This window comes from Sinocyclocheilus rhinocerous, unplaced genomic scaffold, assembly GCF_001515625.1.
Source record: "Sinocyclocheilus rhinocerous isolate Xijiao unplaced genomic scaffold, SAMN03320098_v1.1 scaffold1334, whole genome shotgun sequence".
Classification (NCBI taxonomy): Eukaryota; Metazoa; Chordata; class Actinopteri; order Cypriniformes; family Cyprinidae; genus Sinocyclocheilus; species Sinocyclocheilus rhinocerous.
The window spans coordinates 298,956-322,583 of NW_015626864.1; the positions used below are offsets into that span (position 1 = coordinate 298,956).

The 23,628-nt window shown below is 36.5% G+C and overlaps 1 protein-coding gene across 1 annotated transcript in view; it reads right to left on the bottom strand.

The window, feature by feature from the left end:
- LOC107718861 (guanine nucleotide exchange factor DBS-like) overlaps nt 1-16,614 on the bottom strand; it is a 62,044-nt gene extending 45,430 nt beyond the window's left edge. The window contains exon 1 of the mRNA XM_016526099.1: nt 16,096-16,614. Within this exon, the coding sequence (XP_016381585.1) occupies nt 16,096-16,258 (163 nt within the window). The 5' untranslated portion in view covers nt 16,259-16,614. The remainder of the gene's footprint in view (nt 1-16,095) is intronic.
- Nucleotides 16,615-23,628: the final 7,014 nt, after the last annotated feature.

Sequence of the window (23,628 nt, forward strand, 5' to 3'; positions counted from 1 at the left end):
AAAACGAAATATCTCCCTTTGGAGTGGACTTTGAGATTTGTAACTTTCTAGATCTTTTTTATGCCCAAACATACACACTACACACTGACTAAAATTAAAAAAGTGAAAAAGCATAATAGGACCCCTTTAAGCACAAAAACTGCCAACATTGATGATAACAATGAAGACTGAAGTAATGGCTGCTGAAAATCCAGCTTTGCCATCACAGGAATAAATGACATTTTATAACATATTCAAATACAAAAGAGTTGTAAAAATCGTCAATTGTAAAAAAAAATAATAATAAAAAAAAAAAAAAGTAATTGTTCATAATATTACTGTTTGGTTATATTGTTGATCAAATAAATGTGGCCTTGACTGCATAAGCATAAGAGACATCTTTCAAAAACATATCTACTGTAGGTACCAGGGCTCTTTTGATTTGGGCAACCACCCAGAACACCCTAGCAACTGCACAGCAATATGCTAAAAACCTCTCACCTTAGCAACTGCATAGGAATGCCCTGGCATTGATCAACAACAGCCTGACATTGTGACGGCAACTTTTGCTTGGGCAAACACCATTTAAATTTCATCCAGAATATATAAAAAGATAAAAATATAGTTTTAAAAAAATAACGAAAGAACACACACAATATCACAATTCACTGTCTCTCAAAAGATATAGCTTTATGCACATAAATCAGCTATAATAGAAAGTCACACACAAGTTACTCGTAATAGCAGACAGACAGTGTGTTCTTGGATGTTACCCTATAAATCGCAGGTATATCTGTTGTAGTTTGATATTTCCCTTATTAAAGCTGCTTTCAGTTCCTTCAAATATAGTTTTAAAAAAATAACGAAAGAACACACAATATCACAATTCACTCTCTCTCAAAAGATATAGCTTTATGCACATAAATCAGCTATAATAGAAAGTCACACACAAGTTACTCGTAATAGCAGACAGACAGTGTGTTCTTAGATGTTACCCTATAAATCGCAGGTATATCTGTTGTAGTTTGATATTTCCCTTATTAAAGCTGCTTTCAGTTCCTTCAGCATCATATAAGAAAATCTCAGCTAAATAAAACTCAGCATTTGATTCAGCACCTAACATGACTCGATGTGCCACAACATTTCCATTCACGCTAAACCAAACTCAATTGACAGTGTCTTACACAGTATAGCCTGAGGTCATAGTTACACTGACAGCATGCCAGTCTAGATTCAATAAGCAAATATCTTCTGATGTGCCATTACTTGCATACACAGTGAAATTTTGTGTCCATGATGAGCATTCACAGCGAAGACAGAACCATGGTCACTGCGTATATTGACAGGCTTGAAGCAAAGCTTTGAATGTGAAACATCACTTTGGTGCCAGTCCAACTGGGTTCTGGAAGTTGGCATAAAACCAGACTGGTGCCAAAAGTCGCCCATATGGCCAGAGCCAATGAGCATGGGTGAAACTGTTACAAACCGTTGACCAACACACAATACGCTTCTCACGATCTGAGAGCGCAAAAAAGGAGGGGGGAGATTACGTTCAAATTCAGGGTCGCATTTTAACTTGAAAGTCAATGAATTGTGGGAAAGTTTAACATATAACCGAACACAGACAGATCACGGCACTGTATAATGGAGAAATACATACTTTCACATTATGAACAGTATGATAAATATAAATCTACTCATGAATTCAAATATCAAGACACTACAACTTAAAACGCATCAATAAAAAAACGTGAAAACTACTGAAAGTGAAACATGCCAACATAACCATAACAGGGATGTTTTAACTCAAAAGGTCACTGCATTCTTGCCTACTCTTTTAAAAATAAAGGTTAGAAAAGAGTTAAAATAAAAGTGTCCTTCTGCAATAGAAGAACTATTTTTGGGTTTCACAAAGAACCTTTCTGTGAACCGTTTTTAAAAGATTTTATTTATTAGTGTGAAGAACATTAAAAAAAATTCTAAAGAACCTTTTTCCATTATGAAGAACCTTTTGTGGATTGTAAAGGTTCCATGGATGTTAAAGGTTCTTCATGGAACCATCAATGTCAATTAAGAATCTTTTTAAGAGTGTAAAGTTATTTCTTGAGTATGTTGAAGTCTACATAGTTTGAATAAATTTAACAAACAAAGACACCAGAAAAGCCCCAAAACAAAAGAGCACTTCAAACTGGACACATCACTGTAAAAAATTGTTTCCATGATTTATCACAACTTTTTTCTTTTTGTCAAATCAACTTTGTTCAGATTGCATAATAATACTTTAAGTTTCTGTTGATTAAACCAATCCCTTTCTTTGTATTAACTCAAATTTCTTTTGAGTTTTGATTAGCTCAAAATTTCAAGGCAACAGGTTACTTACTTCAAGTAAGTAAACAACAATCATTTTAGATTTACCCCAGAAATAAAGACTAGTCCAGTGTCCTACCTGTCACCACTTTCAGTTGCAGCCATAGTCTGGTAATGTCCTGGCAGAGCAGGGACACTCGGTTGAGCTCCATTCTGCTCAGAGTGCACCTTTCCGGCCACCCTCCTGTCTCAGGTGCCTCTATCTCTGGGGCTTCATCCTCCTGCAGGACTCACGTAAGCTGCCACACATTACTGTCCTTCGGGCTAAACTGTCCGTCAGTGCACTTCACATATCCTCATCTCCAACACACACTGACAGGCAGACACACAAACTCCACCGGCATCAGGTTACACCCCTCACTGCCCTGCCACACACACACACACACGTGCAGGTGGAAGCAACAGACGGTGGAGTTAAAGGGAGGAAAAGCCGAAAAGCGACCTGTGCGCGTGTGTGAGTGAGTGTGTGTGTGCGTGTAGGGAGGGGATAAGCTCTTAAATACGCACACACTCTCTAATCATCCTGCCTCTAACAGGTTTGAGAGAGAGAGAGGGAGAGAGGGATGGGGGTATGACAGCAGTTTTCTCTGTTTGTTACTCTGCCAGGGCCCTGTGGATTAATAATAGACAGCCAATCAAAATACTGGGGCCGGACTGAGAGGCGGAGCACATAAACTACAGCTACTCCATCTATCATGATACTCAAGTCTATTATATACTATACATACAATATGTTCATTGTTACAATAATTGGCAAGTTTAATCTGCTTTACATTTTCCCTTTTAATAATTGTTAATAATAATGGTGTAATGTAATGTTTTTGTGTAATTGTTTTATTTGTTGTATTTAAATTTTTTTTGCACTATTGTTATTTCACTTCATTTTACACTGTGAAAATGCAGATAGATTTTGCTATATATGCCAATAAGACAAATAAAAACATTTATTATAACAATAACAATACAATTCAGAGATAGAAAATCATGACATTAAATGTTATTGATAAAATTATTCACTACTGTTATTTTACAATTTTGCAAATTTAGAAAAAATGACCATTTATGTTCATTAATACAATTCATTGTGAGCCTTTTTAATAACTTGGTAATACAGTCCCATTAACTAGTGTTAACAAATGTAACTTTATTGTAAAGCGGAACCAAAAACTATTGGTTATTGATGTTATATTATACTTATATCATGTTACCATAATATATTTATATTTGCGTTTGCTTAATTGGCTTTTTTTACTCTGCACGGTGTACTCTTATACAGAGCTGCAGGGATACCACACACACACACATCTGGTTTACTATCCTTGTGGGGACTCTCCATAGGCGTAATGGTTTTTCTACTGTACAAACTGTATTTTCTATCCCCTTACACCAACTCTACCCCTCACACAAAACTTTCTGCATTTTTACATCCTCAAAAAAACTAATTCTGATTGATTTATCAGCTTGTTTTCCCCATGGGGACCTCAATTTAGGTCATCATGAGTCTATCTGTGTTCAGGTTTAAGTCCCCAACGTACGGTGGCCGAGAAGTGCAGAGCAAATCACAATTCTGAAAACAAAATAACAAATTACAAACGCAAATGCAAGTCTAAAAAACAAAATAACAATTCAGAAATCTGCACTTCTCGGCCACCGTACCAACGGGATAGAAAAACTTGTACATGTAGAGTTCAACATCTTTTATATGAGAAACCAAGCAATCCATAAGAGCAAAGTGAAAAGCACTGTGCGTCTGTATTCACAAAGAGCCTGGGAAAAAGATACACACACACACACACACACACACACACCTGTTTGTGGCTGGAGTCTGTACAGAGAGTCTGCTGCTGTGGATTAAACAGCTCTACAGCTCTATAGTTCTGCAAAGCCTTTGATGGAAATCAATACCCTTCAGCTTGATTGTGTGTGTGTGTGTGTGTGTGTGTGTGTGTGTGTGTGAGTGAGTGAGTGAGTGAGTGTGTGTGTGTGCGTGCGAGAGAGAGATTTAGGCACATCAAAATGCTTATAAAACAGTAAAGCAAAGACTGCCAATTAGGGATGTAACGATTAACCGCGAGCCGGTTGAAAATCGATTCAAATATCCTACTGCCAATCTTAAAATATATCTTTAAATATATTCTCCTGTGTACGTTTTTTGTGAGTTCTCCATTCTTAGAGCACCGCCGTTACTTACAAAACAACACCGTGTCATGCATTTTAATGTGCTACATGCTATTTTCAGATAATATCACAGATACGTTTACATACAGGTATATCTGGGCTGGTGCTGTCTGGGAAAGTATATGTTCATGGTGACTTTTGTGATATGCAATCTTCAGCTCAAGGCTCTCTCACAGCCTGAAGGTCACAGGCTGCATACAACAGGAGGACTTTAAAATGCAGGTCAAGTTCTAGACACTCTCGCTGGAAATCCCCTGGCTCTCTTCTCTTAGATCTTGTGTCCCCACTCCATGCTCGTCTGAGACACTCACACACTACAGATTATTTAAGAGAGGGGGGGCTTCACTTTTATAAAGACAAACACAATGTCCCTTTCTGTGCCTTATCAGTAACACTATGCCACTGAGCTAGATCCTCTGGGCTCCAACTGTATAACAGTTCTAAATGTTACACAGTAAACCTACTTTATAAACAATGAAGTTAAATAAAAAGTATAAAAAGAGCATCATTTCGTTTTATTTGGTCAACTTCATAACCCAAGCAGCATCAGCATAGTCCAATTTATTCTATATTTTACATTATAGTTTAATTAAGAATATTTTATTTATTAGTAGTATAATAATTAATATTAATAACATTATTATTAATAAAAATGTACATAATATAAATTAATATTCTAACAAACAATTTAAAGTATCTACTGTATGTGAGATCGATAGATCTAGAATTTATTTTTTAGAAACTTAATGAGCTGCTATCCTTGTGATCTGCATTTCTAAAAGGCCTTTTCCATACTGGATTGGAATCAAAATTACTAGCCCATTTACAGTCTCACAACAAGATGATATCAGACTGTACATGCTATTAACTTAGATTATTAGAATTAGAGTATAATCAGTTATACTTGCTATGACTGCAAGTCAACTGCAAGTCAAACTCTATGCTTGCCTTATTAGTGGCGGCACTCATTCCTAATAAGGAATAATGTAAAACCAGCTCAAACTGAACTGTGATAAGTGAAACCGTGAAGCTGATCTTACAGTCTGCTGAACATACAGTCAGGCAAGAGTAAAAAAAGACTCGAGGCCTATTGATTCAGAAAAATGTAGAGTCTAGCGGGACAGGATACATATGGCTGTCCTTCATTATTCTACAGTGCTGCAGCAGTTGTAATGAGAAAAGCAGGAGTGTGTTTCTGTAACTTCGGTCACACATCCTGTTTCTGGCAGGCTCTGGTTCTCCCTGTGCCATTCAGCAGAAAATGAAACCGATACTTCATATGCTAAAATAACAGGATTGTGTTTAAATTATATAACATACTGTGTATCCAACAAATCCAATGATCAGAACAGGATGAGGGAAGCATCAGATGATGGATTAACTGCATCATGTTTGCCCTTGTAAAGGTGACCAGCCCTTTTAATAAACATTAATCCTATATTATACAGCAAAACAATTACAGCCTCTAGAAAACCTGGAGATATCCAAATTATAGTATCTAATAAAAAAATTCTGTATTCCTTTTATATTCATGACTTATAAATCGGATGAAAACTATGTAGCCACTGTCCGTTTTCATGTTTATATTCATTACTTTTACAGTAAATGTTTTTTTTTAACAAAACTGAAATTGCTAAAGTAGTAGTCGTCGCATTAATTGTAAGTAGTGTTTAATTTACTCCTATTTAATTACTGCATATTGATATACCATTTACTGTTTAATGAAACTATCATTGTTGCTTAAATGAAACCCAAGTGGCACCAACAGGTCTTTTATGTGAAGTGTAAGCAGTTCTACTTCAAGAACACGTAAAGACTTTATTTTTAGAATTATGCATATATAAAATTTACTATAGTAATTGTTAAATCTGAATTACTCTGAATATAAATGCCACTTTTTTACATTTGAGCCCCTGCCCCCGAGGAACTCTCTGCATGTCCCCGAATATTATTATTATTACTATTATAACAATAATAATTTTATTCTATTTATATATTTATTTTTCTACATACCTAATTATATGTTAGGACTAAGGTTTAGTTTAGTAGTCTTTATATTGTGACATTTTAGGTGTATGAACTTCTTTCAAAAAAAGTATTGCGCTTATTTGAGTCACAAGGGAAGGATGCATTTTTACTGAGAGATACTTTTAGGAAAGCACATGATTCTTCATATCTTAGGAGGAAACTGTCTTTCATAATAGATGTTTTCCTGTAATTCTAGTATTGCTGTGGAATTTTTATTATTTTTTTCACACCCAGCTTTCGCAACTCAATCTGAATCTGATGAAGTATAGTTTTAATCAACCTAACTGTGTTTAAATTCATAATCAATTTCAGGGAAAGAACCTTGAAAACAGCCAATCAGCAGATTTGAGGGAACCAAATGCTGAAGTGAGCATATGACCGCAAATTTACCAGAAAGTGGGAATTTTCCAATCACTTGAGAATGAGGGTGCAACTCATGTCAACTCAAAACAATGACCATCCAACCCATCAAAACATCCTTCCAGATGATGGCGAATGTCACACACACACACACACACACACACACACAGGCTAGTCATGTGCTCAGTCTCATGCAGACAGTGGATTTGGTCACAGCAGCACATCTAAAGATAACACAGCAACCAATCAACCCTCAGTCCACCAAAAATACAACAAAGATCAGATTCATGAGATAAATGAGTTTCAAATCACAAACAACCATTAGACTCATGTGCCTGTTTGCAGACATACATGTCGTTAAGATAGTAGCTTGGGGATTGCAAGTAAATAAATTGTGCAGAGCAAATGAAAAAGAATTACATATTTTCACATTCCGACAAACTTTTTAATGTAAAAATGGTCAGAACAGCCCACATTAACCAGTTATTTTGTGATTGCTCTTCATAATGAAACAGGAAACAAGCTTGAATAAGACAAAAGGTAATTTTCAGACATGCACCTGCAAAGAAAACAACCATGTTGCAAGTCCCAGGAACACACAGAGACATGAATATATCCACAGGATATTACTATGACAATATGTCTGGTTTATTACAAAACAACAAACAACAACAATAAGAATGCAAGAACTTCCTCTGCAGGCTCTGAAGCTACAAAGAGGGGAGGGAAATGTCCTCTTTATAACTAAAGTAAAATCCCAAAGATGAGCAGAAAAGCAATGAAATACTCTGTCAGAAGATCAGGCGTTTCCTTTGAATAACATACTAAATTCTTTACCAATGAGATTGTGCTTTCACTTTTTTCTTTCGTTTTCCTTGATTCTTTCAATCTCTGGAAATTCTCTCATGCCAGTGGGACAATCTCCCATCATTAACCCACATCAGTGTCAAGAGTAGTCATGTTCTCTGGCCTGTGGGGGGTGGGGTGGGGGGGGGTGGATGACGGCCGTCTGGACAGCAGTTAGCAGTAGCGGTTAGCTGTTCTCAGGGGACGTTCATGTCACCACACCCCCTTTATCATCCAGATTTAATCAGCACAGACACTGGAACAGAATCACAGTCTGTTTAGGCCTCTACATGATCCCTCTCTTAATTATCCACGGCTACTGTTGGCAGCATATGCGGTTTAATTTTATGCAGTTTTACCAAACAGGAAGCCTTGTGTTTATATGCTCTTAATTTTCTAGACCTGGGAAACTTCAGGAATCCATGAGAAAAATTACTTCGTAAAGAAAAAATTACAGTCATCATGAAATCAAAACGAACGGACTTTTATGGAATTTTGCAGTATTTCATTATTATTTTTTTTTTCATTTCCAGGAATCCATAAGAAAAATGACTTCGTAAATAGGGCTGCACGATAAATCGCATGTGATATTTAATGCGCATCTTGTCAGTAAAGCCATTCTGTAATCAGCGGTAAATCTCCATCACCTGCGGGCTTTCACATGGAGCAGCATTAACTACACCGAGCCGTTGTTCACCGACAAGCTGCGCAAAACCACGATCATATTTTGCGCAGCTTGTCGGTAAACAACGGAGATTTACAGCTGATTACAGAATGGCTTTACTGACAAGATGCGTGTTAAATATCGCATGCGATTTATCGTGCAGCCCTAAAAAGTAGTCAAATTTCCAGGAATCCATAAGAAAAATGACTTCGTAAATAGGGCTGCACGATAAATCGCATGTGATATTTAATGCGCATCTTGTCAGTAAAGCCATTCTGTAATCAGCGGTAAATCTCCATCACCTGCGGGCTTTCACATGGAGCAGCATTAACTACACCGAGCCGTTGTTCACCGACAAGCTGCGCAAAACCACGATCATATTTTGCGCAGCTTGTCGGTAAACAACTGAGATTTACAGCTGATTACAGAATGGCTTTACTGACAAGATGCGCGTTAAATATCGCATGCGATTTATCGTGCAGCCCTATTCGTAAAGAAAAAATTACAGTCACCATGAAATCAAAACTGACTTATTTTTATGGAATTTTGCAGTATTTAATTATTATTATTTTTTAATTTCCAGGAATCCATAAGAAAAATGACTTCGTAAAGAAAAAATTACAGTCACCATGAAATCAAAACTGACTTATTTTTATGGAATTTTGCAGTATTTCATTATTATTATTTTTTTCCATTTCATTTGCCTTCATAATCTTGAATCAAAATAATGAGGGCGGGACAACCCATCACTCACATGAGATCACAGCAATAGCAAACAACAACGATTCAACGAGCCAATCAATTTCCGATGGTCAAAATCAAGTCCCGCCCTACATTTTTTCTTGTTCAGAAAGCTGTTTCACTCAGATAGACGTCACAATAAGGAAGAAAAGACTAATCGCAACCTCAGTTTCATGCAGACATTAAATTTTAATTAAAACTTTCGTTATTTACTTACTCTCATGCCGTTCCAAACAGTCCCCACAGAAGATCCTCACATAAAACAAGACGGGTGAGAAATGGGTAAAAATCACCCTACAATTAATAATATTTACATAATATTTGCATTTAAAGAGAAACCACAACAATAGACATAAAAATAATAGAATTAATTTACTGTAACACCTCACACTCAATAAGAAGAACCCAGATCAAATGCAGAAATAATCATAGCAGCTGACTGTGGCAAAATGTTGGTTCATCAACCGCATAACAAACACCATGCAATAGCGAGAGGAAACATCCTTTAATGATTTCCTCTAAAATGACAATGTCATTTATGCCTTAAAAATTTGTGTGTCCAAAAATAATCAAACAAACCCTCAGCCACAAAACAAGAGATTTGCCCCAGCAAACACACGCTATTGTAGGGGCTGCCAAAACAAGGCTGAACTCAGCAAGAGCAGCAACTATGAGGAGGAAATGGAGGCCATTGGCTCTAATATATACTGACAGTAGTAAAGCCAAAGAGGGACAAAGTCAATAAAAAATGCTGGCTGATGTGAGGACTGGGAGAATTAAAAAATATTCAATATAATATATTACATCTAATATATTTAATATTTGTACATAAATAATCATTTATACAAAGTATGTTTTTTAATTAAATTTTAATATTCAAAAACAGAAAATCCTCTTAATGCTCTAAATAGTCAATAACTCTAATGCTCATAATGAGTCCGTTTTTGTTCTGTCAGTGCCGGTGTCTGAAAACAGTGAAATCCATGCAACAAGACATTTGATAGAGTAAACATACACTACATTATGGGCTGTTTCAACAAGACAAAGTACTGCTGAGTATATATGAACTCAGTGAGGGCAGACGTTTACTCAGAGCAAACAAATATGAGGAGAAGGCTGATGGCTCAAACCCACACTAACAGCAAAATCAAAGAGAGAAGTTCACAAGGCTACAATGCATTGATAAATTGTACTATATTGTATAGTGGATTGGTACTGATCACCTAGCGTTGATGCATATAAAAAATCAACTCTTACATGATTCACTCAGGGGTTTATTTAAAAGTATGGCCTTGTACATATGTAAAGCTGCAGCTCTCGACAAAGTGTGCTCATTGGCAGTTTGTTACTGCACTGCCTCTGCTCCCATGAGAGATGACACCATAACTTCAATCTCTGGTGATCAGCAGTACTAATTAACGGACAAGCATACAGCTCATCTGAATTTACTGTAACACCTCACACTCAATAAGAAGAACCCAGATCAAATGCAGAAATAATCATAGCAGCTGACTGTGGCAAAATGTTGGTTCATCAACCGCATAACAAACACCATGCAATAGCGAGAGGAAACATCCTTTAATGATTTCCTCTAAAATGACAATGTCATTTATGCCTTAAAAATTTGTGTGTCCAAAAATAATCAAACAAACCCTCAGCCACAAAACAAGAGATTTGCCCCAGCAAACACACGCTATTGTAGGGGCTGCCAAAACAAGGCTGAACTCAGCAAGAGCAGCAACTATGAGGAGGAAATGGAGGCCATTGGCTCTAATATATACTGACAGTAGTAAAGCCAAAGAGGGACAAAGTCAATAAAAAATGCTGGCTGATGTGAGGACTGGGAGAATTAAAAAATATTCAATATAATATATTACATCTAATATATTTAATATTTGTACATAAATAATCATTTATACAAAGTATGTTTTTTAATTAAATTTTAATATTCAAAAACAGAAAATCCTCTTAATGCTCTAAATAGTCAATAACTCTAATGCTCATAATGAGTCCGTTTTTGTTCTGTCAGTGCCGGTGTCTGAAAACAGTGAAATCCATGCAACAAGACATTTGATAGAGTAAACATACACTACATTATGGGCTGTTTCAACAAGACAAAGTACTGCTGAGTATATATGAACTCAGTGAGGGCAGACGTTTACTCAGAGCAAACAAATATGAGGAGAAGGCTGATGGCTCAAACCCACACTAACAGCAAAATCAAAGAGAGAAGTTCACAAGGCTACAATGCATTGATAAATTGTACTATATTGTATAGTGGATTAGTACTGATCACCTAGCGTTGATGCATATACAAAATCAAGTCTTACATGATTCACTCAGGGGTTTATTTAAAAGTATGGCCTTGTACATATGTAAAGCTGCAGCTCTCGACAAAGTGTGCTCATTGGCAGTTTGTTACTGCACTGCCTCTGCTCCCATGAGAGATGACACCGTACCTTCAATCTCTGGTGATCAGCAGTACTAATTAACGGACAAGCATACAGCTCATCTGAGCCTAAGTGGCTTAAACAGCAGAACTCTACAGCCACACGGTGGATGCTCAGAGCCAAAATGGCTGACTAGGTTTCCTCTATGTTGACTGACATAAGGTTGGGCATCATAAACCAGACAAGCTGATCCAAAATAAACAGTGTAGACCAAACCTAGAGCAGTTTAAGATCAACCCTCCCTTCTGAACTGTGTCCTCATAACACTATATAAGCAAACCTCACCAACCCCATAAGCAAATAAAGACATGCTCTTGTATCCTCTTACCGCTTCACAAGCGCATGTGCGTTAGAGGAGAGCACAGACTTTTCTTGTATGATGTTCGTTGTGATGTTCCCACTGCAAAGGTTATGCAAAATACTCAAGCAGCACAGAGAGAAGCCATGCTGAAGAACCACACCCACAGAGCAATATGCCAGCAGGTGCATCTAATTACAACATCGTAAATGACAATGTCATTTATGCCTTAAAAATTTGTGTCCAAAAATAATCAAACAAACCCTCAGCCACAAAACAAGAGATTTGCCCCAGCAAACACACGCTATTGTAGGGGCTGCCAAAACAAGGCTGAACTCAGCAAGAGCAGCAACTATGAGGAGGAAATGGAGGCCATTGGCTCTAATATATACTGACAAAGCCAAAGCCAAAGAGGGACAAAGTCAATAAAAAATGCTGGCTGATGTGAGGACTGGGAGAATTAAAAAATATTCAATATAATATATTACATCTAATATATTTAATATTTGTACATAAATAATCATTTATACAAAGTATGTTTTTTAATTAAATTTTAATATTCAAAAACAGAAAATCCTCTTAATGCTCTAAATAGTCAATAACTCTAATGCTCATAATGAGTCCGTTTTTGTTCTGTCAGTGCCGGTGTCTGAAAACAGTGAAATCCATGCAACAAGACATTTGATAGAGTAAACATACACTACATTATGGGCTGTTTCAACAAGACAAAGTACTGCTGAGTATATATGAACTCAGTGAGGGCAGACGTTTACTCAGAGCAAACAAATATGAGGAGAAGGCTGATGGCTCAAACCCACACTACAGCAAAATCAAAGAGAGAAGTTCACAAGGCTACAATGCATTGATAAATTGTACTATATTGTATAGTGGATTAGTACTGATCACCTAGCGTTGATGCATATACAAAATCAAGTCTTACATGATTCACTCAGGGGTTTATTTAAAAGTATGGCCTTTCTGTCTCTCTGTGACGCTGTATCTTTCTCTCTCAGGTGTAAGTGCTGCAGCCAGGAACGTGACGCTATTTGTCACGCCCATCTCAGATGCTGGTAACGCCCCACAACAAAGCGGCTCTGCACACACATGCACTCGTACACAAACACATTACACTCTTATCTCACCTGTGATTTAGGGCAGTATCACATGCATTTGCATTAATAACAGATTTTCAAATAAATGCACAAAAGAAGAATAATTTGCTATTCTTTCAGTAAACGTAATGGAGTTCTTAATTATGATTCATTATGTATTCTTTTGAAAAAAAGAGAAAGAAACAAATGGAACAATTTACATAGTTTGTTGTTGTTTATTGCATTATTTTATTATTATTTGTCATGTGTTAACACATGATGGTATTTTTAAGCACCTTCTATATATTACTATTAATTCTGGAAAAGCTGCTTTTGATGAACTTCATGATTCATCATGTGGCTTTCTCTTTATCACTTGTGTTTTAAGGTGGTTGTCATAACGGTAAAAAACAGATTTTAGTAATTTTGTATATTAACATTATTTCAGTTAATGAAATATTGAAATTAAATGTACAGTAAAAAACCATAGCTTAAAATGTTGCAACTATATTTTTTGACGGTAAAATTCTGGCAACCACAGCTGCTGTTTTACTGTCAATTTCACCGTTTTTGTACAGTGTTTGATCCATCGTCATATTTACAATTTAATTTTGTATTTTTAATAGTTATAATTATTTTACATATTATTTAAGATTTTTGTATATGGAGTTATACATTAAATTTCTGCAAGTCAGAAATACTTCTCATAGTCTCAGAGCTCAGTTCAAGACCAAACACATTTACCTGATTGCAGGGTCTGCGTGTATCTGGTTTGTGTCCTCCCAGGTCCATGGATGAAACAGCACAATGTTTCCATTTCTGATTATCAGGATTTACTTCTCACAGCAAACACAGGCATATATGGATCCAGCACGCTTCACCACTCTAACTGCTGTCCATTATACTTTGACCTCACGCAAACCGCTCAAACCTGCAGGTGTAGTTAACCATTACCAGACACCATTACAACGTACCGACTAGAGAACTCCACGTGGCCATGATTTAATAAAAACACCCTTTTTACTTCAAATAAAATAAATGTTAACTAAAATAAAATATTAAAAAGTGATTTTACTTCAGCTAGTTGCCAAGGCAACATTTCTTCATTATTTCATGTATTAAAATAATAACTTGATGTATTAAAATAACTCAAACTAAAACATAAAAAAAAAAAAAAAATTATATTGACCCATTTATAAAAACAAAAACTTTTTAAAATGACAAAAAAACACATCAAATGTACAAAAAAAAAAATATAAATATATATATATATATATACAGGTGCATCTCAATAAACTAAATATTAATAAAACATATAAAACGATAATAAAACAAAACTGATGCCCAATAGTAACAGTGATGCTAACAGTTAAAAAAACCCTACACACAGGCAGTCAAGGAACAATTTGGCTAGAAGTGGTGTACAAACATCATATTCTAATAATAAAAGACTTTGAAGACTTCATGCTAAAGCTGGGCTGAGATCAGTCTAAAAAGATAGTCTGCATATGACAGATAATGATGTCCAAAATAGCTTGTCTGCATAGCGCAGATTCAGAACAAATGAGTGTGACAACATCACAAGGATGCTGGGAATCGTTTCATATTAAACACACAGAAAGTCAAACATCAAAGAGCAAATGCACACAAAAACACACTCCGACTTAAGCAGCATCCTGTTACGAGCGAGAAGCAGACACAGAGCGGATTAAGATCAGAGATTTACTCACATTTTAGGACGTCTGACATCTGCTCTCCAGTACAGATACTGCCACAAGTTGTCCTTGTCAGTGTCTTGTTTTTGAGTGTGTGTGTATTCCCTAGTCTGTCTACTGTGTACTATGCAAAGCAAAGCAATTGTTCAGTTTGTTATGGGTATGTGTGTGTGATTATTTTTTGGAGAAGTTGAGATGATACGCTATTTCAGTTTCTCATGCCATGTGTGTTCCCTAAATATACCAGTCCAGCTCTATGCTGAGACGCACTGTTTTACTGTGAAAACAAAACTTTTAGCACAAAGTGTCTGAGCAAGAGAGAGAAAGAGAAAGAGAGAGGATGTGTGTCAATGTGATCTGGGCAATGGGCCATCCACATGCATCTCAATGATGTGAGAGAAATCCCACGAGGAAACCACCTCTCAACTTCACACACACACACCATGGGGACACACCATGTTCAAGGAATAGTTTGTCCATTCCATACTTTATTTAAGGCCTGTTCACAAGAATGAGAACTATAAAGATATTTTAGCGTCCACAACAATGGAAGATAATGTTCTGTTTATTATAAGTGCAAGCTGCAGTTCTGTCATCTGACACTTTAAATGCTTAAGCTCTTTAAAGTCAGGTGAACTTTGATTGACTATTAATGTTTTTATTGTTTTCTAGCTGTAAAAAATAGTTGTATAAGTGATTTCAATTTTAATTCCATAGAATCAGAACCATTTTAAAACGTTATCTTTATATAGTTGTCAGCCTTGGTGTGAACGGACCTTTACTCATCCTAATGTCACTCCATACCTGTATGACTTTTATTTCAAAAGGGGATATTTTAAAGAATATGCGGGTCATTCCTTTCCATGCAATTACTAAGAATGGACACTGAAGTTTTTAAACTTCAAAAATACACAAAGGCACCAAAAAAATATCTTATGTGTAAGTATCATAAAGTCCACATTACTTGTGTGTTAGTTTATTGTTTTACTTTAAGACAGCTTTTTGTGAGATACAAACCTAAATTTAAGTAATTATGAGACCTTTAAGGTACTTTTGCATGCTTACTGAAGCCTGAAAGTTTCAGTTCTCATTTATTGAAACTGCATGAAAAAGATCAACTGGTACTACATTCTTCAAAATGTTGTAGTTCCTCAGAAGAAGGAAAGTCAAATGAGTTTGGAATAACATGAGGGTGAGTAAATGATGGCATAAGTTTCATTTTTGGTTGAACTATTCCTTTAACTGCTCAAGTACGTCACAAAGTGTATTAAAACAGAATGAATCTAACAGAGGCAGTCAGCAATTCCCATCCTGTTTCCTCAGCAAAACCATCTGAAAGCAACTACACCAAACACAGACTGATATTCTGGTCTCTCACCGTTCCAGTCCCTCCAGGAGTTCTTGCGGCTGAAGGTTGTGAAAGGAGAGAAGGGGACCCCCTGTAAGACCGTGGCCGATAGGTTGTAGAGGAGCTGGGTCAGTCGGGACAGGATCCGCTGTGGGGCGTCCTGACCCTCCCGAAGAAACTCATGCAGAGACATTTAAACTGGCTCCCACATGCACCAAACCAGTCTTGACTGGCCTCTGCTCGACTTGATGTCTCGGAACCAGCCCAAAACCAATTCAGATCGATCCACATTCGGTCCAGGCCGATGCTAAAACAGTCCTGACTGCACCAGGGCAATCTGAACTAAGACCAATGAAATCCCAAGCCAGGACGATCTGATCCAAGAGAATGCTGGGAAGACTACAGCAGCCCAGTGCTGGTCTCAGAGGGCTTCCTCTGTCAGATGGGACTCGCAGAGAGAGGCTGCATACAGACGCATCTCGGACCTCCTGTTTGTAAAGAAACTACCCCGGCATTCATGCATGCTGTCGCAACAAACACACACGTATTCTTGCAGAGGAGAGGAGAAGAGTGGAAGAGAGGGGAGGGAGAGTTTTAGCACAAATCCCCTTCTGCTCTGCTAATCACACACACACACAATCATAGACACTAATCTCCAGCATTCTTGTGCGCCACTTAGGGGTCAAACTGACTAACTTTCTCTAAACAGAAGCAAGAGCTCTTTACATGAATTGTAACCTTTTTTTAAGAATAATTCAATCAGACATTTTACAATATCCTCCTGAGTTGAATATGATTAAATATCCTAAACAAAATATATGCTCAATAAAAAACATTCTAAGTACCAAAAACCAGCTTGATAAACACATTAAATAATTTAGTATGAATATATGAAAATGCATAAAAGCAGAGAGTTAGGGAATAAACAAACTCTAATGGAAGTCAATGAAAAGTCTTTACCATGATAGAAAAACCAATGTATATATGTGTGTGTGCGTGTGTGTGTGTGTGTGTTTGATGAGGAGTCAGATGCAGATACAGGATAAGCCATCTTAGGGTTAGTATGGACCACCTGTACACCTTTTACAGTCACCTACATTCGCCCAAATAGATCAGAGAACAGACTGCAGGGATACACACACTAAATAATGCATGGGACTGCAAGTAGCATGCTTCTTTAAGTGGGTTTGTATAATTCATATATGCAATTGGATGACCATATATAAAATACACCCTTTCATCAACTATATTATCATGCACTTTTAAAAAATATGACCAATGAATATGCATGTGGATGGCTCTACAGAGACTTAATTTGTCCTGGCTAGACCTTGCAACGCCCTAGTACAAACAACGCATCATTTTGCAAGGTCAAGCAGTGCTTATATTTTCAAATGAAAATATAAAAATCTAGTTTACATATACAGTTAACACAATATATGACAGGTCACAGTTATTTGTTATCTGAAAGAAGTTCTGTCTCTCTCTTTCTCTGTCACACACAGTCACTCTCTGTTTCTCTTATTGCTCTGAATCTCTCCCTGTTTCACCCTTGGCACTGTCGTCTTCAGAAAACAGATAAAAGAAGAGCGAGAGAGAGAAACTGCCAGCCAAGGTTTGGGCAAAGGCCTTCCCAGCATGTAATTTAGCCCTCTATTTCTCATCCTATTACCACGGTGGAAGCAACCCTACAGAAGAAAACAGCCTCCTCTTGAAAGACCGCAGAACCCGTTACCACAGCAACCCACAGACACTGTACAGTATTTAAAGCCGTATTATAATCTGTGCTAAATAGAGGTAAAAGCATATAAAACTATCATAAAACACATTACAAATTTGCTATTTGTATCAGTATTGTATTATACTCTTCCACTACTGGATATCCTGACCTGAGACATCAACGCTTTTTAGAACCTTCCAAACATATTGTCACTGATAAAACATCTACAGTACTATAAATCAAACAACTAGATAGATAAAATCTGATGACATACTTGACAAAGCCTGTCCTGAAAGTATGAAATCTTGAGATTTTAAGGTTTTAGTGTCAGATAGTAAGTCAGATGAAGAAAGAAAAACAAATATAATCTCAGACAGACCATATTAGACCACTTCAGACCCCATTCGACTTCATTAGACCCCCAAGAAACCTTATCAAACTAGTTCAGTCTCCAATAAACCTTTTCAGACCCAATTACACGTCATAAGATTACTAAGAAGCCACATCAGACCACGTTTCTAGGCATCGCATGTTTCCAATTGTTAGCATTTCTTAATATTAGCATTTAATATTTTAACATGCTGCTAGCATTTTTCTAGCATGTTTTAGCTTTTAACAGGTTGCTAGCATGTTTAGCATGACGTTAGCATGTTATCCCATCACTAGCACAAAATTTTAACACTTTTTGTTTACACATTTTGTTAATGTTTTAACACACTGCTAGCATGGTTTAACACATTGCTAACATGATTTAGCACATTACTACCACGTTTTATAAAACATTGCTAGCATATTTCTGACATGTTTTATCATGTTGGTAGCATGTTTTTAACAAGTTTTGCCACACTGCTAGCATGACTTAGCACACAGGGTATTTCAGCACATTGCTAGCATGTTTTAGCACGTTGCTAGCATGTTTCTAGCATAATCAGTCAGAACATCCCAAAGGTCTGTGTCGAGTTTGGTGGTCATATAAACTCTAGGACGAGATACTGTTAGAAATTTTTTCTAAAAAAATAAAATAATAATAAGCTTAAATAGTTAAGTATGTTGGCTTTATCAAGCAAATGATTATTATAATTATTAGCAATATAGGCCTATGTTGCTTTCAATGGAAGAAGATGCATTTGCTTCAGTCGTGTCACTGAACTGTGTGTTTATAATAGTGAATAATTCATTCAAAAATGAAAATGAATGTACTCTCCCCCATGTCGTTCCAAACTTGTATGACTTTCTTTCTTCTAAAGAACACAAAAGAATATATTTTGAAAAATGTCTTTGTTTCTTTCCATAAAGTCAGTGGGGTCCAATGACAGAATTTTCATTTTTAGAGAAACTATCACTTTAAAGGTCAGATCGCTGCAGTTTTTATGAGACCAGTCGTAAAAGATTTATCAGGATTTATCATTTATCAAAGATTTATCTTTATTATTACCTCTGACTTAGATCTGTGATCACATCACAATCTAACCGTCACTACACTGGGAGATGTGATAAGCTAGATTTGCACAATGGGTGACATTATGAGTGCAGACGTTATGTCATGTGTAAGTGTGAGAGAAAGAGATTGTGAGCATGAGCGGACAGCTGTAGGACAGCATTAGCTCTTTGGCTAGACAGAGTTTTTAACACCTAATAAACACTTGCAGGTTCCGCATGAAGTTTTTCAGACACAAAATGTAGCATACTGTATGAGAGACACAGGTCAACATAGAGGACAAATTTGCTAGCATATCACACACAAACTCACACGCATATTCCCAGGCTGCATTTCAACTTTTTTTTTTATGGGTAATTGAAAAAGTTTATTTAGTCAGTCTAAATAATTATTAGGTCAGTCACATGCCAGCTGAGTTCTTTTTCTATGATGGTGGGAACTTTCAATTAACTTCTAATAATACTGAATTAATACCATCCACTAAATTCACAAAAATCGTTCTGCATTTTTAGATTCTCATAAATGCACAGTTTAGTATGTTTATTCCAATGTTTTCATTTAGTTGATCCCCACAATAAACTCTGGTTCTTTCGGTTTTCCTTTTAAAAACCACAGCAAGTCATCTGATGCTTATTTCCAGTATATAATTCATACATATTTATATCTGATATAAATGCATATTTATATTTGAGTCTGATTAGGCTCAATATACACTACCGTTCAAAAGTTTGATTTTTTCAATTTTTTAAAATTATTCTTATGCTCACCAAGGCTGCATTTATTTGATCAAACATACATTAAAAACAGTAATATTGTGTAACAGTAAATATTACAATTTAAAACAACTGTTTTCTATTTGAATATATTTTAAAATGTAGTTTATTCCTGTGATGTAAAGCTGAATTTTCAGCAGCCATTACTCCAGTCGTAATTGTCACATGATCCTTCAGAAATCATTCTGATATGCTGATTTGCTGCTCAAGAAGCATTTCTTATTATTATATATGTTGAAAGCAGTTGTGCTGCTTAATATTTTTAATACTTACAAATATTTTACAGTATTTCTGGTGACTGTGGGTCATTGCTCAATTTGTTTAAAACAAAAATACTGATTAATAGGCAGAAATATAAAATAAATATTCTGCACGCCTGCTCATGCAACCTTGTGTTCTGCAAGTCATATCATTACTGGGAAGAAATGAATGATAACTCCTTTAGTAGAACTTCAGCAAATAAGTGAGTGTGGGAATGTGAACAGGTTGAGCGTGAGTTCACCACAGTGTAAACAGTACCATGTATCTTTATACACCAGAACGCTAAAGGCCAAAACCTCCTGACTAAAGGATGACCCATTTACAGACATATAATATTTCTGAAAGACTGAATGTGAGAAAGAATGTTACTACACTTTGCGTGTTTGCTGTTTCATTGTGTTGGTGTGTGTTTTTAGCTCATTGCCAGTGGCAGACTGCTCAGATGTACTGGGAAGAAATTAATGATAACTCCTTTAGTAGAACTTCAGCAAATAAGTGAGTGTGGGAATGTGAACAGGTTGAGCGTAAGTTCACCACAGTGTAAACAGTACCATGTATCTTTATACACCAGAACGCTAAAGGCCAAAACCTCCTGACTAAAGGATGACCCATTTACAGACATATAATATTTCTGAAAGACTGAATGTGAGAAAGAATGTTACTACACTTTGCGTGTTTGCTGTTTCATTGTGTTGGTGTGTGTTTTTAGCTCATTGCCAGTGGCAGACTGCTCAGATGTAGGGAAATAGGACAAACTGAACTCCTCAGAGAATGAGAGGAGGAAGACAGCATAAAAACACAGCTAGGGTTACCCACCACAGACAGTGAGAAAGAGAACCTACAAGTCAAAAGTCTAACTGCAATTCAAAAATAACTTCTTAATTCTAATTTCATTCTATTTCTAATTTCAAATGTAAAACTCAAATTCAAATTCAAAATTCAATGTCTAGTTCAAAAGTTCTAATTCACTTAATTCCATTAGAATTAAGTTAGAACTTTGAAAATTAGAATTGTGAAATTTTAACTTAACTTTTAATTCTTTTAAAAACAGCCTATATTTAAATAAATTGGTATTTTTAATTTGATTTGTAAAAATTTGAATTAAATTCTAATTTTAAAAAATTACATTCAAAATACCAATTTCAAATTCTAATTGAATTTTTTTTTTTTTATCTGAGAATGTTGGGAAAGTTCTAATTCAGATGGAATTCAATTTCAGGCTTATAAGTGATGTCATCAACAGAAACGATTCTGAACTACTAAACTTAATAAAGGTCTAAATATAAAAGCTGTTGTGGTTTTATGGGTTGGAAGGATTCATTTATTCAGAGGTAAAATCAGCACAACACATTCTCAAATGTTTACTAAAGCAAAGACAAACAGAAGCTGCAAACAACCTTGAGCTACAATCCTCATATATTTCTCCCAATACTACTGACGCTACTGACACACGCACACACACACTCACAGCTCCTCCTACCGATTTTATGTATGATAACAGTAAGTCGTCTGACGAGCTCCTCCAGAGAGTCCTCTCCCATCTTCACCCACAGGATCATGATGAGCAGGACACAGAGAACCAGGAGCAGCGGAGACACGCTGTGCTGCTGCTCAGGAGAGAAGGAATCTGATGAGGGGAGAGAGGAAGCCGTCTCGCTGCTCAAACCAGTGCTGCTGCTGTCGCAAGAGATGCTGGAGAGAGAGAGAGAGAGAGAGAGAGAGAGAGAGAGAGAGAGAGAAAGAGAGTGTGTGTGTGTGTGTGTGTGAGAGAGAGAGAGAGAGAGAGAGAGAGGGGACGCTCAGCAAAGCGGCAAGGATGAGACAGCAACACACTGACACATACACACACTCACACTCTGCATCAGCCAGGCAGAGTCAGCACACACACACACACACACACACACACAGGTATGCACATGAGTGATGTTAATATGTACTATGACAGCAATTTATGAAAACTGCACAAAAACAGAACATGACCTACAAACATGCATGTGCTTAAGCATTCATACATAACAGCGTGTGAGATGTCATATCCACTTATTATCCTCTTTAGCAGCTAGAACAGAGTCTGAGAAAATGACTGCACTGAAATCACATCTGACACACTGCAGACATCTGAGGGCAGAGCATCACTGGTGCTTTATACATCACCGTCAAGGTCAAGAAAGGACATTTGGGTTCGTTCTGGGGTATATCCGTTATTTTTGATTCTGGTATGTTGTGAGTATGTTTTCATGAATATTAAATGGCTTAATGTTTTCCCTACTGTTAAAGCAAACAACTGCACAGATGTAGCACAAAGAACCGTGGATGAGTTTAGTGCTGCATTAGCATTACCTGTATTATGTTCACTTCGCGAGGAGCCCGAGATCCTCTGGGTTTTTCTGAACATGGCGACACCTTGTGGTCGAGAAGCAGAATTTCAAGATGCCATGACTGCGTTTCCGTGGAGAGGTGAACAAAAGATAGATAGAGTCAAAACAAAGAGCAAACTCGCGTCAATAAAGTCATTATTACTGCATAATAAATCGCGACATATGATCTACCTTTTATGACGCGGCCACTTAGGCTACTATATAAACTGCTTGTAGATTAGCTTTAAGCTTCCGATAAGAAAAATACTCAGGTACAACAAGGTAAGACGAATACTGCATTAATATTAATACAGTATAATTGCAATACACGTTACCTCATTTGTGAATGGCGCCATTCGGATTTTAACTGGCGTTGTTGATAATATAGACCTGAAAATACAGTAGTGCTCGTATGTTGCTATGGAAAACGGTCCATACAGTTATTAGTCATTATACAAAAATATTTGACTACGCAGTTAAGCGATTAAACAATAAAAATCAAGTATTTCAGCGAGCCGTATAAATTAAGCACTGTTTATTTTGTACAGCATGCTAGATAATAAGCTAAATAAAAGTTAACTGCCTAAAAACCGTTTAAAATTCTAATTTGTGTGATCTTGGAGTTTTCTTGCAATCAATTAATCAGTCAATCAGTCTGTTTGTCTGTAGATGCCAGGATAGGTAACAACAGGGTTGCAAATTTAGGTTGTTTATGGCATTTTACTGATAAACTTACATTTCTCACGAATGAAAGATACATAGGCTATTTCTTTGATATTTTTTCTTTCAATAAATAGGCTAATTTGTGTAAAATAAGAAAATGAAAAATACTTACCTGCTTTTCCACCTCGCTGTAGGGCCCAAATAATATTATTTCTGGGTGAAAACCATGAGGTAATATCTATTATATATAATATCTAAGAAAAATATCCCATTACAAATATCCTAGCAAAATATTACTGTCTAGTAGATCTCTCTCTCTGTCACACACACACACACGCGCACAAAGGCACC